The sequence below is a fragment of the Triplophysa rosa genome, linkage group LG8, assembly GCF_024868665.1.
Source record: "Triplophysa rosa linkage group LG8, Trosa_1v2, whole genome shotgun sequence".
NCBI classification, from domain to species: domain Eukaryota; kingdom Metazoa; phylum Chordata; class Actinopteri; order Cypriniformes; family Nemacheilidae; genus Triplophysa; species Triplophysa rosa.
In genome coordinates, this window is record NC_079897.1 from 10939054 (window position 1) to 10958969 (window position 19916).

At 38.0% G+C, this 19916-nt stretch overlaps 1 protein-coding gene across 1 annotated transcript; it reads left to right on the forward strand.

Annotated features, from left to right (window-relative positions):
• The first annotated feature begins 485 nt into the window (after positions 1–485).
• Positions 486–5029, forward strand: irx2a (iroquois homeobox 2a). The gene is made up of 5 exons (XM_057340142.1): positions 486–1022; positions 2177–2579; positions 2938–3600; positions 3996–4065; positions 4345–5029. Exons 1-4 carry the CDS (start codon positions 804–806, stop codon positions 4043–4045), a joined length of 1335 nt encoding a protein of 444 aa, XP_057196125.1. The 5' UTR covers positions 486–803; the 3' UTR covers positions 4046–4065; positions 4345–5029.
• Positions 5030–19916: the final 14887 nt, after the last annotated feature.

Here is a 19916-nt window from a genome sequence, read left to right on the forward strand (position 1 = left end):
CCTGTGCGTGCACTGCTCCTCTCGCAGTTAAACAATTAATGCAAGAGCAAAAAACACTTCAGTAACAGCATGCCCTATATTGAATACATCGTGCAATTGTTCCAAGTTGTCCTTATTTAAAAATAAAATAAAAGCTACATTGCAGTGTAAGTCAATATTAAACATTTTATGTTACACCTACAAAAGCATTCATGGATTATGGCATTAAAAGTTGCACCACTAAAATGATTTGAATGCATATAAGTAAAATGATGAAAATACACTTTTAGGCGATTAATGTAATAAAGTGTGATCAATGCCTTAAAAGAAATACTGGATTTTTTGCGAAGAAATGACATGTGACGTCATGTTATCCATCAGCTACTAAATGAACGTTTAATAAAATATATCAAAAAGAAAGGGAAAATGCAATAGATAAAGGGTGAAAAGGCGACGACGAGAACGCGCGCTCTGGTTTCTGTGCCGGTTTTGTTACGGAATTGCATTTCACAGTGCGCGAGAGGAGGCGGGGACAGAATATTCAGATGAGCAGTGATTGACAGCCCCCGTTTCTCCAATGCTCTCAGAAACTCGGCTGCTCCTTCCAGCAACTCTTCACTCTACACTCCCGAGCACTAAAAACAAACGGACGCTAGGGGATCTTCATGACGGCACACCGCTGATCTCTCCACTTTTGCGCTTTTATTTATTTTCTTTTATTAGTTTATCCCTCCAGTCGATTGTTAGATGCGCTGAATCCGTTGTTTAAAACCCGTCCTCCTGCTTTCCCTTTCTGGAGAGAACAGTCGAGTCTTTATATAATAATGTCCTATCCTCAGGGTTACCTCTACCAGCCCCCGGGCTCTCTTGCGCTTTACTCCTGTCCGCTGGCCGCCCCGAGGAGCGAGGAGCTGGCCCGGTCCTCCTCCGGTTCAGCGTTCAGCCCGTACCCCGGATCAGCTGCGTTCACAGCCTCCGCCAATGGATTCTCCAGTCCTCTGTCCTATTCAACAGATCCAGCCACGGGATTCCCGTCATACATGGTAAATAGTCCTGTTATGGATTTAAAGCAATCGCTATTCAGAAGTCATTGTTCTTGATCGGAGTGCATGAATATTGCATGATATGATGGTTTTGCTGAAGGGATATAGTTATAGTTGGGGGTTAGGGAGTTCTTGCATGTGTGTTTCAAAGGGAAAGCGTTTGCGGGTCATGAATACAAATGCCATGCACTTGGGCTTGGTGTTGGTGTTGCACTAGTGGAAACCACAATAGTACACTATACAATTTAGTCATTCTGAAAACGAATAAAACAAAACACACGCAACGTTTTTTTAACCTACAAAAATATAGAAACAAAGTCATTTATTTAGTAAGATTTAAAATATCAAACGTGTTCTAATTTATACGAAACAATATTAAGAGTAATAACGTGAGGCCCACTTTTTTTCTAAGTTTACTTTTAAGATATTTGGGATATAGGCCTGTTCCGCTTTACCATATGAACATCATTGTTGATAATTTAATTGTAAAAGTGCGCTTACAATCCTTGAGTTGGTGCGTAAATATTATTTTGAGTTTTTTTTCTGTTAAGATTCGGAAATGACGTGCAGTTAAATAGGCGTTATTTAATCGTGAACAGATGCATTGCAATGGTAATGACATGGCACATGAAAGCGCTTAAAATGGTCCATAACCAGTGATTTTCTAATAGGATTTGTAATGCTGTGGTTCACTGATATGCTTCTGACAAAACACACTTGCACCGAAAGAGCACTGGGGTAGGAAGGCTGGTGATTATGCAAAATGGCTGCAATTACCCATTATCTGTTATCCATCCCAGTCCCATGTAATTGTGCATTCTGATAATTGCATGAAGGATTAATCATTGTTTATTGTCTTATTTATTATAAGCTTTATATATTTTCGCTACATTTTATAATAACTTTCATTAATAACATTAACATTGTATAGCCTAATGCTGAACAGATCATTCGTTAATTTGTATTTAAAAAAGTTCAAATGACACGAACATTTATTGACCTGTTTTTAAATACAGAGAGTGTATTTATTTTCCAAAATAAAGGAATTGTTATTTTGATAAGCATTATACAATGTTTGCTAGACGTAGCGATAAAAGTTATTCTGAAGTTTTTTTTTACAGTTCGTGACACTGTACAACATGTTGTTTTTAAAGGGCTCTCCGTATGACGCGCACACGACGGGGATGGCAGGAGCGATAAGTTATCATCCTTACGGGAGTCCCGGCTACCCGTACCAGCTCAATGATCCCGCTTACCGGAAAAACGCCACGCGTGACGCAACAGCAACATTAAAAGCATGGCTGCAGGAACACAGGAAAAATCCTTATCCTACGAAAGGAGAAAAAATCATGCTGGCCATTATTACCAAAATGACCCTCACACAAGTGTCGACTTGGTTCGCTAATGCCAGACGGAGACTCAAAAAAGAAAATAAAATGACATGGGCACCTCGGAATAAAAGTGAAGATGAGGATGAGGATGACGCGGAGGGAGAGAGAAAAGATGAACGTACGGATAAAAACATGGACAACAGCGAGGCGTCGGCCGACGATGAAGGTACATTTTAATTCGCAAGATAATTTACATGTATAATATCTGCACGTTGTATTTGTATGTTTTTAGTGCTACACGGGCTTTTGTTAATTGCATAAAATGTTGCGAAGTGTATTTGATGGTTGTTATCGTGTTACTTATTAATGAAAACCTATTGCTGTAATGTTAAATAATATATATTTATTACACCCACATTATAAGCCCAAATTATAATTTATTATAATTTTTATATAAGTATTTAATATAATTAGATAGCCTCTGCAATTTTAGTTTTTGAGACAATTAATATGTTTTGTATATTTTCTCCACTCAACACGATTTTGACAACAAACACTCATTGCTGTGTTTTATTTTGTTACAGGCATCAGTTTGCACGTAGATGCCCTGACAGATCACTCCTGTTCGGTGGAATCGGACGGAGAGAAGGTCACGTGTAGGAACGGGGATCTGGTTTGTGATTCTGGACCTGATACCAAGGACAAGTGCGATGTGAGTGATCTAGACACGAGCCACGAGGAGAGGCAAAGAGGTCCGTCACCCAAACCGGTGACAGCCTCTCCTCTGACTGGAATGGAGGCCCCTCTTCTGACCCACCATCACCGGGAGGAGGCACGAAACAACAGCAACAAAACTTGCCTGGACAGTCAAAACCAAACTGTCAAACCTAAACTATGGTCATTAGCCGAAATCGCCACTTCGGACCCAAAGCGGCAGCAGCAGCACTTGGGGCAGAACTGCTCCCCGGGCGTTGGCCTTTTGACCTCTACAGCGCCCAGTGCATCCCCTGCGGGCGCAGTGTACCCCGCCACCTCCATTTTAGGAAGACCTCTATATTATACCTCTCCGTTTTATAGTAATTACACAAACTATGGCAACTTCAGTCCACTGCAGGGTCAAGGGATTCTGCGCTATAATTCAGCTGGTGAGAGACTTCTGCACAAACAAAGTGACGACCCCCTACTTAAGACTAATCCAAATCAGACTGAACAACATTTCAGGGCCTCCAATGCAGAATCCAAAAAAGGTGCGTAAATGGTGTAATGTTATTGATCTTAGCTAACTCAATTTAGGAAGCCTGCGAAACGTAGGCTACTACTGTATTTAGCGTGTAAGCTAAATAATGTCTTAATGTTTTGTAACAAACATTTCATATATTACACACATTTCATATGATTAATTTATTTTAAGATTTTACATGTTACTTAATGGTTTATTACATGATTTCTATTATATGCCTACATATTATTTTTATTTTTGTCAAAACGTTAAAGAAATTCGTTTAATGTTTGAAAGGGAATAGTTTTATTTATTTATCGTCACTTTTATTTATAATCGAACGCAATATTCAAGTATAACTTATTAATCTGTCAAATCAATGTAATATATTCCATTTTTAAAACAGCTTTATGTTTCCTACAGACTCTCATGAGGTGTTCACAGTAAGAACCCAGTCTTACCTCTCAAGTTAAATACGAGGAAGATTCTTCAAGTAAGTAATTAATTTGAGTATGCAAGGTGTAGGTTAAGAGACATTTTGATAGACATTTTGATCATAACAATGGAATGTTTCCAAATACAACTTCCTTGTATGTTGTTGCCACTGTTGAGTGTAATATGAGACCCTATAATGAAACGTACAGCACATGATTAGTAGTTGTTTAACAAATGGGCATTTCTAAATTATATTCCATTGTTAGATTTTTTTGTGTTTTTGTGGAAAATCGACTGATTTTCCTGACTGATGAGGTTTTGTTTCCTTGGTTCACAGGTAGGTGTCACAATTGCTTTGAACAAAGCGAACAAGCCATCACCTCTCTCTCCCCAAGCTGTTTTATACTTACATTTGCTCCTTTACGCGGATCCTTTTGTGTGCCACTGTACACCCACGGACTACAGAGCACCTGCCTATAGACATTATAACCATAAAACTTAAGATTGTGGAAAAGACAAGAAACGATCAAGGAAGGCCGAAAATATTAAGGCACAAACGCGAATTTTAAATGGATGAACTGTTCATTTGTTGACAAAGTTCGTTCTTCTCAACATGTGTGACTTTTCAATGAGGAAACATATTTCTCAGGATCCTTATAGTAGCCTAGCTTCATTGCCACCAGTTGTGTACACGCGTGGGAAATTATAGCACTCCTACGAGACTTTATCTGCTATAGAGGTGTGAACTGTAATGGAGAACTCGGGACTGGTATAAACTTGACTAAGAGTGGAATACATTTGATATTTATTTTTGTAATACCGGCGACAGCCTATAATTTATGCAAGTTGTATTGCAATGATAACTGAACGTTGTTTTGTAAATAAATTATGATTGGTTTTTATTTAAAAAAGCCGAAGTTACACAATGTTGTTAACAAGGAGACTTTTACTAATTTATATCTCTGATTGTAAATAAAATGCGCTAGTCTGCACTGGCATCATTTGAAGTGATCTGTTTTTAGAAGTTCAATGATACTGACATGTTCTTTTTTTATAATCCATTAGACTACTAAATACATCATTACACATAATGCAAATTTACTGGTATCTTATGTGATCAAAAAACATGGAGATCATAAATTACAGTTTGTAAATTTAGATTTAATGTTGATCAATTATGCACTTTTAATAGGCCTAGGTTTAGGCTAATATTATTATTTTAATATATTTATTTTCTATACTTAATTTTTTTAATCTAGTGTCTCTGATTATTAACTCTGAATGCTGAATGTGGTCTAGCTGTGAATAATAGAGGCTGTTCATAATCCAGCCCTTCATCTATTTTTTAGCATGATGAATACAGGACTGGAAAGGAAGCGTTATGAGCTCCCGGCGGGGTTTTAAGATGGTCAGTTGAGCTTCATTAGACGATATTGAACGATCCATAAAATCGTGTCTAAACATCTGCCAGCTCCAATGTGGCCCGTGTGTGTGTGTGATGGGAATGACGTCTCTATACGGGCCACTCCGTTAAAATTTAAAGGTGTTAGTTAAACTGATAATTACTCGCTGTGTGTTAACCTTGACAACCTTAAAATACAGGGAAAAAAACGTCAAAATATTCCAAAATAGTAGGCCTACACAATAATATGAAAATAATAATAATTATTTACAAATAATAATAATAACAACAACAATAGCCTAATAATAATAATAACAAAATAACATTAATATCATATAGCAAGTGGGCTAAACGTTTTTTGTTTTTGTAAATAGATTTTGTTTTAGGTGCTCCAAGTTACTGTTAAAGGTAGCCGTCCTTTCGTATTTTAATTACCATTACAAAAATCAGTGTTAGAATTTGTATTATTATTATTTTGTAATGTTTTACGCTTAGACTATTTAACGTCATGACGTGCTTTAATGCCGTTTGACAGTACTATTATGAATTCGATCACTTTTCACTGCAATATAACGTCTGGTTTTTTATGTGTTACGCTTGTGCTTATATCTGAGCGAAAGACATCATTATTCGAGGTGAATTATTGAAATTCAGGCTTTAATCTCAGGTGGGATCCCAAGGGAATCGAGCTGTTGTCAAAATGGCACCACAGGCGGTTTCCATTCATACTCCCTTCAAATGTCAACATTTGTTCTCAATAAAAAGAGTTATTGTTTCTGTAAAACAGCCTTTGAAAACATCAAAGAAGTTCAGCACCTCAGTTTGATTGGGATCAGGTAAAGGTGAGGAAAAAGAGCGCCTGAATTATTAGACAGCAGCTCACATTGATTTAGGCTCATAATTTGCGGCAGTCTAGATTTGTTTATATTTATTTATTGTATTAATTTAAAACATTACTTTAGTCACCATATTAAATGTTTAATTTGTAGTCATTTGTTCGTAATATTGGTAGATAAAATCCATTTCTTAAACCTGAGACCACACGGACGTATATATGAGCTTTGTTTAGTCACTGCGCACGTTTAATATAAGTTGTCAGAAAATAAATAAACAAACAAATACGCTTAATAATTAATAAAGACTGGCGTCGATAATTGGGAACTGTTGTTTTTATCTTAGAGTTAATGAAAAGGGTCTGTATGCCTGTGCGCAAATGTGCCCGTGTGTATGCAACACATATGCTGAACCCGCATAGTTCAGTGAATCCAAGTGTAGAGGGCAAGCACATTAAGACACTTTCAGAAAGCAGTCTCTAATGGCCTCCCTCTATTCTGCACCGTTTATCTTTACAACTTTAATCTACCATTAGAGTCAGGCCATAAATAACATTGCGGTTCAGGAAAAGAGAGAAAAGGTATTAACAAATCGACTACATGTGGGTTTAATAAGATACATCAAAGTCTCAGAAGCTCTAAAAGTGAGTCTTGGGTAGGTTCTTCCATAAAGATGTCCTCCCATTCGACTGATCAAGGCGAGAGAGAGAGAGAGTTTGTCCACAAAAGACTAAATAACATCATTAGACCCCTCAGCTATTAAGCCTCTAACTGACTATATATTCAAGACAGGTCAAGTAAAGTATATATTCAATCTTAAATTATAAACTATTTGTTGTTCAAGGAAGTTGCTTTAGTAACTGGTGTTTTCCTTGAGCACTGAAGTGTAATATTAAATTACTCTTTCAATTGTTTCCTGTTTTCCTCAACTGTTAACACACAGTGGCAAATAAGTTTGTGTTTGTCACTTTTGGCAGCTCATATTTATCAAGCTCTCTTAAAAAGTAAAAGCTTTCTTTAAAAAAAGTGTTACAATACTCTTAAGGAACTTTTCTGCGTGTAAATGTATTAATCGTTTGTGTTACTTGTGTATGAAAAGGTTTTTCATAAATTATCAAGGGGGGTTGACTGGGCTGAAATAGTGGCAAAATTACAAGGAAAGCAGAGGGAGAAGAAAGAATAATATTGGTGGAGACTTTAATTAGGGTGTGGAAGGCTCAGTAAAGCAGCAGATGAGGACAGGCCTGGGGAATGCTATTTTTTAATATGTCACTTTTTGCACTAATAACGAAATGTAACTGAATCTGTTTAAATATTCTCGCTCGCTGTCTCTCACGTTCTTTTAATTAAAATGTACAAATATAATTACAAGCATTTAAAGATAAAGTGAATCATAAAAGAAATGGAAAAACTAAATTACTGTCATAGTTATTGAAAGCTGAAACTTCTGGATGTGCTGCTATTAGTTCCAAATGCAAATGAGCTATTAACCTAAAAGATATTTGCAATGCTAAATAAAACAGCAAACAAATGAATAAATCAGACATTTAAATCAAAGCATTTTATATTTTATTACCGACATAACTGAATGGTATTACATTTTCTGCAACTGTAACAAAAATTACATAAATCTGCAACAGAGGCTAAAAGTTGCCCAATGATATTTTTCATAGGCTATCCGTCGGTCTGTGGACATTAGCCTGGATTATGAGCATTTTCATCAGTCAACACAATCAATGTTTCTTTCATGCGAGCATATCATATTTACTGCCGTCAGACTCTTTAACCTGATAGAATGAATCCGATCCTGTGATGTGATGTGATCTCATATGCCTGATCTCACATATCTCTCACATCACATGTTTCTCCCACTGTTTTTTTAACACTGAGATATAATTCAAGTAAGACGCCTGTGTTAATGAGCATGCTCTCATGAACTAACACAAACATTTAGTCTCCATTATAGCACCAAAAGGACTCGGGCTAAAGTTTAAAATAAGCTATCCTATCCACGTACGCACTTCCCCTCCTTGCCCTCCTCGTTTTTCCACCTGTCCCTCCTTTGCATCGCACATTACAATTCTGTCGTGCCTTGCAGACAAACACAATATTCCCGAAGAGCCCCCATATGTGCGAGAGAATGCTGCGGACAGCGGCCATTAGCCAAGCAAGAGCATTAAATGAAGCCCCACCAATATCAATGCTAATTAAAATTCTGTTTAGCAAGGCCTTGCTGGAATGCTAATGGGCTAGCTGGCCTTAACTCCGGGTTCGTCGGCTAAAGACTGAGACGGGGGCAGCCAGAGATGTTTTTTGTTTTAGAGGGCCGTGTTCGGTTGATAGCATCTGCTCCAGCCGAGCTCAGGGTCAGGCCACAGCTCGCCACTAAGTCATTAGCTCAAATTACTCTTGCTAGTTCTCGAGTTGTGCGGGGCTAAGGCACTGGATCTCACCCGGCTGCTGCCCGGCTGCCTGTGGCTCCCTTGGAAGCCAATACTCTCCTAGGGGATCAGGGCGGCATTAACCCTCTATCCCCTCCTTCGTAGAGTTCACCAATGCCTATGCTTCCCCCAGACAAATATAGCAGCCCTGAATGCAACTCGAAGATTAGGATCTATCGGGTAGCATCTCGCAAGCCAAATCCCCGGATTGTTGACCCTTTGAAGTTCTCGGTGAGTTTGCTTACACAGAAGTTTACACAGTTAAGTCAGGTTTTGACAAGACTCGGGGATGCAGACTTTCACAACCTGCCATTCTTTGAAAGCGGAAACTACAATACCCAGAATACCCCTTTTTTAGAGGGATTCACCCATGTGTTATACACAAGGTTATATTTTATATACAGTTTTATCTCACCAGAGTTTTATCTACTTATCTCACCAAATAAAGTGCATTATTTTCAACTTCAGCCCTTGTGAAATTCCACTTATTTAACGTGTGTTTATGTTTTAAAAATGGATTTTGGCCTCAGATTCTTGTTTGATTAAACAGCATTCGTGTTGTGCTAAAATATATAATATTGTCATAGATATTTTGATTCTAAAGATCATTCAGAAACCCTTATAATGTATATTATTATTCTGTATTGTTAACATGTTGTTAACAAATTGTGTCATCATGTCATAATCTTCTAGCAGAAGTTTGATTCATTTTCTAAATAACGTTTTCATGAAAGGGTCTGTTAATATTTAAGAAAAAGCCTAAACATTAAACAGTCACACATACGGTTGTTCTGTGGTCTCAGCTGTGGCATCTGGACAGACGCAGAGAGAGATCAGCAGGTGCATTAGCAGAAATGAAAAGCCACGCTTTCTCTTTCAATTGTGTTGTGCTGTATTTAAAATGAGCATGACATGAGTTTCATACCTTTTCCTCCCATGTCCTCCCTTGAGCTGGGTTTGCCAGATTTCCACGTTAAATGCTATCTGTCAGGTTTTTCTGCTAATTAGCAGTGCCTGCCTTTAAAGGGCTTCTTTATCTTGGAAAAGGCAAGCCACAGAGAAAACTCTCCAAGCTCTTTTATGTGGCACATCATCATGGTTGTGAAACAAGGCTCGGCTCCGTACACCTGAAAAAGCCAACACGTTTTTGATTGATGCTTGTAAAACATCAAGACAAATTCAAGTAAGATGAAGATGAGGTGAGAAAATTGAGGTTTTATTTTTCCCTATAATCCCCCCAAAAGCTAATATAGTATAAAATTGATGCAAAAACTTTGTGATGCAAAGTGTTTCCAGTTTGCCGTATGACATGACAACCACAGCCAATCACAACTTTGATGTTTAATGTTCAGTTATTGAGTAAGATTTTGGGCCAATGAGATTTCACATTGGCTAGGGCTGTCCAGTAAAGTAAAAAGCAATCGACAATGTCCCGACACTTACCTGGTTGATATGTTTTGAGTTTGTCACTTTCTGTTTATGTCAGAATTGTAATTTACTGTTAAATAATTCTGTTTCAAACACTGATGTGCAGTTCACAAAAAACATTTTTGGTTAGCCAGCTTTCCTGTAGCTCAGTGGTTAGAGCATGGCTCTAACAACGCCAAGGTCGTGGGTTTGATCCCAGGGGATTGCACATACTTAGCAACAAAAATGTATAGGATAATGCAATGTAAGTTCTGCCAAATGTGTAAATGTAAACGTTAGCCACATCATGCAAGACTAACAGTTTGCCAGATAAAAACAGTGCGTGCAGGCTTCCTGACATTTCAGAAAACGAAGAAAAACACAACAGACATTGATCTTCTGTCTCTGTGCTCTATTTATATTTTGGTTAAGGTCAATTTAAAGACAAATGGTATGTGGTGAGCTGTTATAAAGATTGACAAGTGGGGTGCCAACAACTACGGCCAGCTGAGCCTCTGCTTTGTGTGAATATGTGTAAATATTTGTAACTGGCAGGTTTAAAATAGTGTAAGGCCAAAATACTTCCTCAACAGGGTCTGAGACTATATATTTTCTCTCATTATTTAGCATATTTTAGCAGTGGAAATTCAGTTCGGAAAAGTTCAGCCTCAGCTTTTTTCCTCAGAAACCCTCTAATGCTGATATAATTCAAAGCAGAAAAGCTTAAAACAGTTGAAATGTATGAAAAGTAGTGTTTACTTTGGTCTGTTGCATAGTTGGCAGTGCAACCATGCTTACACACGCTAAATAAATCTGCACTCTCTTCATGCTTATTGTCTGAACGTCCTCGCAACAATTATTCTCAATTACATTGGACGTGCATGTGAAAAAAAGTATCAAGAGACTGTATTTAAGTGCGATATTAAGCTATACAAAATGAATTGTGATTAGAGTGCAACTCAAGTACGAGATACAAGGAGGCAAATGATTCTCTTGATAGGATTATAAAATGATGAACCACCTCAAAAGGTTAATCTGCATATCTCATTAAGGATACACTAGTTTTAAGTCCACTAATAACAGTAATGTGCAGATTCATTCCCTGTGAAGCACATTTATAATGAAAACATTAGCTATTAGCCAAGGATCTTTTATATGGCTAAACAAATTACTTTTGTCTTAAGTATATTTAAAGGCAGTTTTTCAAGACTAATTATCACAGATGCAAGGATGAAAGCTTCTGCTATTTAGTATTTGCAATGCATTATGGGAAAGAATAAAATGTAACTCCAGGGTTCTTCTTTCATTTTTCGTATTGTCAGAATGAATCTGTGAATCAGTGCAGCTGTACAGTTGAAAGCTTTGATCTCTGCTAGTCCGACGACATACAGTTCCACAGTGCAGCTTATTCTGGCCAAGAGCCACACACTTAAAACAGAAAGACCACAGGAACCATAATCTGACTTGTTTTCCCATGTCATTTTTTGGGCAGGTTTATCTGAAATACATTATTCCACAATAACAGACCAGTGCCGAAAATGCAGACAACACAGATAAACAGTAAGAAATGTCTATCTAGAAACAATCAACACTTATTTAGAATTTATAGTTCTGTTCACGAAAGTACTCTGAACATTTTTCTTTCGCTTCATGTCACCTCAAAAACTTAAAAACACTCATTGTATCATTATCTTAAATATGACTGTGTTTATGGCGGAATGATAAATATATCAGATTGGAGCTGCCAGATTAGTGCTTCTTCCATGTTAGATGGTCAGCGAGCATGTCGTCACAAGTTGAAACCAACAGTAATTCGTCAATCAATAACTATGTGAAAAGGAAAGCAAACTTACCATTTGAGTGTCAATTACAAGTTGTCTGTGACACATTTACATCATCGTGTCCACACACATTCACATAAACATACATGCATATCAGTCCACACCAAAGCTCAGAACATTAACCCTTTGCCAGCAAAACAGTGAAACACTGTCTGATATGTGATGCGGGAATGTTATTATTCACATCAAGATAAGAACACTGGAATCCCTCTTTGGGGTTAACGTTTTCTACTTCTGCCACCCCTTCATGCCCTGCCCAGCCCATCAAATTAAAGGCAACCCTCTCCTGTTCAAACTCCCTCTTACCCTCCTTGTCTATAAATACAGTTACTTCCCAAATACAATCCGAGAGTGTAAGAGAGAGCGGCCTCCAATCTCAAAATGCTTATCACGGCATCTCTCTGAGTGGAACATGCCTTTTAAGACGATCCCCACCCAGCCAAGTCACACAGGAATATTAGTCTTTTTTCATCTAATCAGTCTATCCTTATGCCCAAGATTTCAATTAGAACCTCTCAGCGATTCAAGCCAGCTGTTTCAACTTGGCTGAGAACAAGGTGGAGAAAGACAGGCAACCCAATCCACTGCAACACTCGGCTGTGCTCAGCACAGCCCGGCCATAATTATACAGTCCGGCAAGCAGCTTAAAGCTTTCTATTAGTGCTGTAATGTTGGGGCTGCTGTGTACACTAATTCAATCAGGTCAATGCAGACCCACGCGTCTGCAAGACTCACACTTTTCACGTTCTGTCTGACATGGAAGGGGCAGAAGAAAGGAGGGATGAGTCTGCTTTTTCTTTTCAAAATGATAAGTTGCAACGGCTGTCTGCTTGAGGAATGCGTAGACACATTAAACTGGATATCAGAGCAGGGAGATTATGAGATGTATTGTGTCTGATTTGGACAGAAGTGAAAGGGAGGAGGGGAATCACTTTAAGGCGATAGAGAGGCAACAATATATCTGCATGTTCTTGCTAAACGGGGCTGATAAAATATTGACTCTCCGGTTTTTGCAGGCATAATCTGGTGAGGTCCAAAATAAAGCTTGACTTGCTGATGGTGCTCCCAGGTTGAACAGTGTACCTGACAGCAAATTCTTTTTCTTCTTCTTCATCAAAAAAAGGAAAGGGCACATTAGAAATGCCCACTTTTTCACTTCGTCATGCGAGTGGACCTTTGTGTTGAAAGAGCAGGAAAGCTTCCCCCTTAAAATCCCCATCTCCATCGGCACATGACTATTTCCGTACTCTGGTGGTTGCCCGCCCCAGCATTTTTGTGCATTCATTTTTGTGCAAGGTGTAAATGGTAGGATCAGATGAGGAAGTAGCTTATGCAGATGCGGAAGTATTCAATTTATTTAGGTCTGTGTTGTTCACATCACACTGTGCTGATGTTTGATATGCACCATTTATGTTCTGTGTTTACAGTTAACTGCAGTAACAAAACTGAGAAGTCTTTGACACTAAGATGGCAACGAGTGTTTATTATGGGAGGCAAATCCTGCCAAATTTAAATAAATAAATTAAACGATGAAAATGAAAATGAAAACCAGATTAGCAATTTCATTATACACAACTGCGTGCACAATATGTGCCAAAATGTAAAATAAAATGAAATTATTTTATTTTCATTTTCATTTTTACACTGACAATGCGTTGTCCCTGTCAAATTGAAAAAGAAAATACAATTGGTGATTTGACATTTCATTTTCACTAAAATTTCGAGGCAAGACTGCCAATATGAAAATGAAAAGGCAAATGTGAAAAATAAATTGTAAAAACATTTTTTACAAAGGTTTTATTAATGTTCACGCAATAATACTGACACAATTCAAATTAAAATGTAAACTTTGATTTTCATTTTATTTTTTTTGTCTTCTCTTTTATTTCATTTTCGTTTTCATTTTCTTTTTCTTGTTCACGGTCATGCAAATTACATGTTAATTAGTGGGTGTGGACGAGCGTCTGCATTACTGGGAACGCCCACAAAAAACGGCATATCCGTTTATTCGAACGAACGTGTGTAGACCTTGTCAGGCGCTTGGCCTTAGCGCTTTGTAATGATCACGATGACTGTGCCTGGTGCAATACCGAAAGTTGTTTTGTGGTGTTCTGCATCTCTGATAAGTTAACAGACGAACAAACTAAAGCATTGGAGAGCCCTGTATCTCTAGCGTGCCCTGAAACATGCTGGAGCGCGATTGTCCCCACTCCGCCGCTGACCTGCTCTTACACTGTACATTACCATCCGCACCCGAGCACGCTATCATCATTACACTGTGACTGCTTTTAAGAAAACATAAACAAAGCGATCTTTCTCAGCACAATAGAATCCATCATAATGTTCGGTTTGAGGTTGATAAGGTGTGTTTAACCTCACGCGCGCTGTGCGCAGACCAATTCGCTTATGGTATCACGAGAGCGGCTCATATGTGTTTAAATCAGCCCCGCGTACTTCATTCATTATGATTATGAGCCAATCGTTATACGAAGCGCTGCACTATGTTATGAATGCATGTTTTAAATGATGCGCCTGTTTAAATTCCTTGAAGTTCAGCTGTCATACCAAAAAACATCTAATACGCACACATACAAACATCTAATCTGGTTTTCATTTTCATTTTCATCGTTTAATTTATTTATTTAAATTTGGCAGTATTTGCCTCCCATAGTTTATAAGGCTTTTTTCCAATTGTAAAGGAGTAAATTACACTAAAGTTAACATCTTATTGCTTGATTTTACTCATAACGTGGCTCCAGCTTGGGCAAAAAATAAATATAATAAAGGCAACAAATAAATAGTCGATATACTACGTTTTATGCTTTCTGATAATTTGCTAAATTTATTATTTTCTGAAAATATCTCTCTGCCATAGATCTGAAAGACTTTGTAGCACACAAGTTATGTGGAATACTTTCATCCTGCTTTTTACATCCTTTGTGGAGTTGGTATAAATCATCAATTATTTCCCCCATATTAAAAACAGAAGGTTGGATATTTTGCCAATGATCACATTTTGTCTTTCAAAGAAGCAGGAAATAATACTTGTTTAAATCAACACGGGGTGTAGTCAATAATACAACATTTTTATTTTATTTTTTTATTTTAAGACATCAAGATAAAGGTTCAGGTAATGTGCAAATCTTCAACTGGAAATCAAAAGTCTCTTCCATTTGTTTGCAGGCCTGACAGGGAACAAATTGTAAATTTTTACACCAGCATACCAGTACACCCTTCTCCATCTCTAACGTTTATCTTCTACTGCCCCCTCTGTGCTGAAGCTGAAAGTGAAGGCACCTATCCCTTCAAGCATGAAGTATGAATGAATTGCACAGCTGAAACGACAACACCGCACTTTGGTCACCGTGTAGTATTTCACTCCTGTTCTACGTTCTATATGCACTTCATGAAACGTACAATTATAAAGCCACAATGGCTGCAACTGGGTAAACAAGCTGAAGATCAAAATGAAAACTCTTTTATATGCTTTCCTGCATTGTTTTGATTCAGTTCTGGCTAATGTTTGATTTGCAGGCCGAATTCACCTTCATGTGTGTTTTTACATGTCTCTTTATGTGCGCTGGACTTGTTGCCCTTGGCCTTGATACACCACACCTGTTTTAGTAATAAAGCCCCCCCCCAAACACACACACACTATTCTGGTGCCAGATCCAGACCGCCACAGGCCCAGGGGTAACCGCACACAGGGACTGGCTGTTTTCTTCCACCCTGTGCCTTTAACAGCAGATGTGTTTAATTATTGCTATAAACACCACTTCATGCGTGCCCATTCTGCCTCACAGCACACTAAAGAAACTAAACAGATTGTATAACACAGTGTCCTATTGCTGTCTGCAAGGGATTTGGAAAATAAAACACTTCCTTTTTGACTTTGAATCGGTTGGCAAAGGCCACACAGAATGAGGAATGTACTCCCGGGGCACGGGAGGGGATTGTGGGAAAACTTTAATTAAAAGCTTGTCAGTACAATTTCACCTGGGTGAAGTAACCCCTCCTTACTGCAGGCTTTGCTGGCACGCTGTCTGTAGAAGGACAGTTTGGGAAGGCAATTGAATCAGGGAAAGCTTTCCTGAAAGCGAGCGATACAAGCAGGATTCTGCTGCAGAGTTTGGGCTGTGTCGTTGCTAACTGATAGCCTATGCAGTTGCTGTGTCCACACACGGCTACTGTACTGAAAATTATTTTTGTACTGTTCTCTGTGGGGAAGGACCAGCACGTGACCGAGTTCTGACCCCGTGGCGGCTCTCCAAACACATGTTTTTAATCCTCATTCATATTTGAGTTTTGTGATCTGAATCTTTGTGGGACTGAAATGTGAGTCTCAAAAAGATACAGAAGGGTTCTGTCTTCATGGTGCATTCAGCCAAGATGGCAAAAATCTGCACACATGCAAAATATATTTTTGAGCGTGGAGTTGGACATAATGTTGAAATCTAAATGGGACTTTTTTTCTGGTTCTCCATGTTGGTAAGAAATGTTGCCACACTGGAGGGCACAGGGCACATGAGACGGACCATTCATTTAAAGGTGGAGTGGTTGATTTGGAAAGGTGCTAACATTAGCCTGCTAGCACTGAAATTATAATTCCACCCTCTATGCGATTCGCTGTCCAAAGCCACGCCTTCTCCAAACACATGAATGTATTTCGTAAATCCATGTAACGAATTACAAACTTAATCCATTAAATTATTCTCGAAGCATGTACATACCTGTCCAAAAGAAAGATATAGCAACCATGGTGTCGTCTTTCAGACCCTTTGCCTGCTAGAGCTGTCTACATTGTGTAAAAGCTGAACCGATGTTAATTCGAGTTTTTCCTCTTTCATGATCCAGACATTTTTTCGTCACTTCTTTTTCAAAAACAGACTTCTGTTTTGTAGATTTACTTGTTGTCGGTTCCGCAGGAAAGTTTGATTGTTGCTGATTGTCCATCATTCTCCCTATATTGACACAGCGGATGTGTCGTATGATGTCTGCGTGAACAGGGTGCGCAGCGGTATGAAAAATACGTTGGCTGAAAATGTACACGTGACCAGTCACAGCGTTCAGCCAGAACGTTTTGATTGGGCAAACGTATTTTGGTCCTACGCCTTTCACAGACGATATATAATTATAAAATTATTATTTGACCACTATACTTCTTGATTGCTATCAGGATGTAAAGAGATTTCCAACCAGCATGACAAAAATAATGTTTCTGGACAGGATCACCTATTCTGCCTTTAAAATAAACAAATGAGAGGAATCACAACACTCAAAATGGCATCTAAAAATGTGGGAAAGTCATCTGGAACTTTCATTTCAAAAAGTTCATGCACGTTAGCTGGACAAGACCTAAAACATATACTTAAGTGTTCCTGTACTGTAGCTTTTCTGCACAAACCAGGAACAAAGTCTGTCTGAAAAAAGATTGGAAATCAGAAGTGCCTATGTCTTTGTGGTCAGGAACAATGCCACATATAGCAGCTGAGAACCCTAGAGCAGTTGTATGCTAAGAGCATCTTAAGATAGCTTGTTATAGACACCATTGCTAAAACCATTGAAGCCTGTCACTAACAAGTTAAGTAAGGAATATCTGTCATCACTTAATAATTATGTTATTTTAAGCCAGCTTTTCTTCTGCATAAACGCAAGGTGCAAATCGCCAATCATTTTCATTTTTCTTCTATTCAGGTTTTGAAAAAGTAAACTCAATCATGATCAAGAAGGATGATAAGAGCATTCTGAAACAAAGAAAAATTCTGATTGAAACATTTGTGACTGCTGATTGGTCAATGAAGCAAAATTCATAATATTAAGTAAATAATGCCTCTTCATCTTTAAGCCTTTATGTCCAATTTATGTAAACCATACCATTTATGTGTCATATACAGTACAGTATGCTGCTGTATGCATCAGTTTTAATCACATGCATGATGTGCATAATGGCAGATGTAACCCTTTAATATTTCAATAAAACCAGTGGGGCCCAGAGGGGAATCCTGGGAAGTTTCTAACGTTTATGAGATGTGAGAGTGGCTCTCTCAGGAATTAGCCTCATGCCCTCTCTGTCATCCGACCTCAGCTATTGGAGGATGCATCTGTGCATGTCTTACTGGATCTGATTAGGTGCAAATGAAATCTTCATCTATTGTCAGAGCTTATTAAAGGAATGAAAGGAAGGATGCCTTTGTTCAGAACTTGTTCAGAACAGTACATTTACATTTAGTCATTCAGCAAACGAATAAAAAATAATATAACTTTTATCCAAAGCGACTTACAAATGTAGTAAACGATAGAAGCAATTGGAACAACACAATAAAAAGCATAAGTGCCGTAAAAACTGGTCTCATGTAGCCTACCACAGTATACAAAGCAAATGTTTTATTTTAAGGACAGAAGGAGTAGAAAAGAAATAGAAGTTAGAACTAATCGGTCAGGTGTTGACGGAAGAGATGTGTTTTCAGCCGATTCTTAAAGATGGAAATAATCTGCTGATTTTATAGCAGCGGGCAGATCATTCCACAATCCTTCATCCATAGCGATCTTAGAGAGATTTTACTCTACTCTTACTTAACATGCAGGCATTATTGCATATAATATGTGACCCAAAACTAGTCTTAAGTAACACACGAATATTTGTGGCAAAAGCCAAAAAACATTGAATAGGTCAAAAATATAGTTGTTTCTTTTATGACAAAAATCATTAGGATATCAAGTAAAGATCATGTTCCATGAAGATAATTGTACATTTCCTACTGTAAATATACCAAAATTTTATTTTTGTGAGTGGATGCAGCAAAATTGCTAATAAAATGGCCAGAAACATGCCTACATACTTAAGTCGCTGCTGTCCGCTGTTACCCACTCACGTTTGGTATCTACTTTATGTAAAGCTTAGAAATCAGCTTTCGGTTTCATTTACTCTCCACAACGTCATACAGTGGTAAGCCCATAGAGAGCGTTAAAACAAAACTGTTTTCTTAACAACTGCCTGCTCTGATTAACAACTTCAAAGGCAATTTGCAATTAGTTTTTTTTCACCCTCGGATTCTAGAGTTTTAAATAGCTGTATTTCTGCCAAATATTGTCCTATCCCGACAAACCATACATCAATGGAAAGCTTGTTTATTTCGCTCTCAGACGATGTATAAATCTCAATTTCGAAAAATGTACCAATAAAATTGGTTTTGTTGTCCAGGTCACATATATACAGTATATACTGTATATATATATATATTGTGGCGAGTCTCCCAATGCCCCAGCGTCGCCATGGGAATGGAGGAATCAGCCTGGCACACCTGCCGATTGTCAGCACCTGATTCCCATTACGCTCACCCATAAGCGGGACAGAAGAGTCGAAGGGTGAGCTTGGTCTCCGCACGCAGATGACTGGTCATATACAGTATATACCACTACCATTTTGGGGTGAAGTATCCCTGAAGGTGAAATTCTTTTTTTTTAAGGATATCAATTCTGTGCCACTATCATCATTAAGCAGAATTGCAAAAATAATATTTTTTTCCAAACAAGTTTTGAACACTTTTGCTGACAAACTTTATTTGTGCACTTTGTTCAGACAGACAGAAAGTCCTGCCCCAAACTCCAATTCACTCCAATTCTCCAATCTTGTCCCACCATTGATCTAGAAATGAAGCCCCAAATTAATAATAATATTACAAATACCAGAAATGGTCATAAATCAAATTTATATCTATCAAAATAATGTAACAATTTTATACATCTTATTAATACTTATGTAATGGGAAATATAATAACAATTGTTATATTTGTGTGATAAACAAATACTTGTGCGATAAACAAATCCACTTCCACAGTCTTGCTCATGATTTCAGATTTTGAGGCAGCCAGCAAGAAATGCACAAATATGACACAAACAAACATAGTTGTGCCAGCCCATTCTTACTCCAGAACATATGTGTTTTGCATTGCAGATCCAGGCCTGCGACTGACAGCAGTAAATC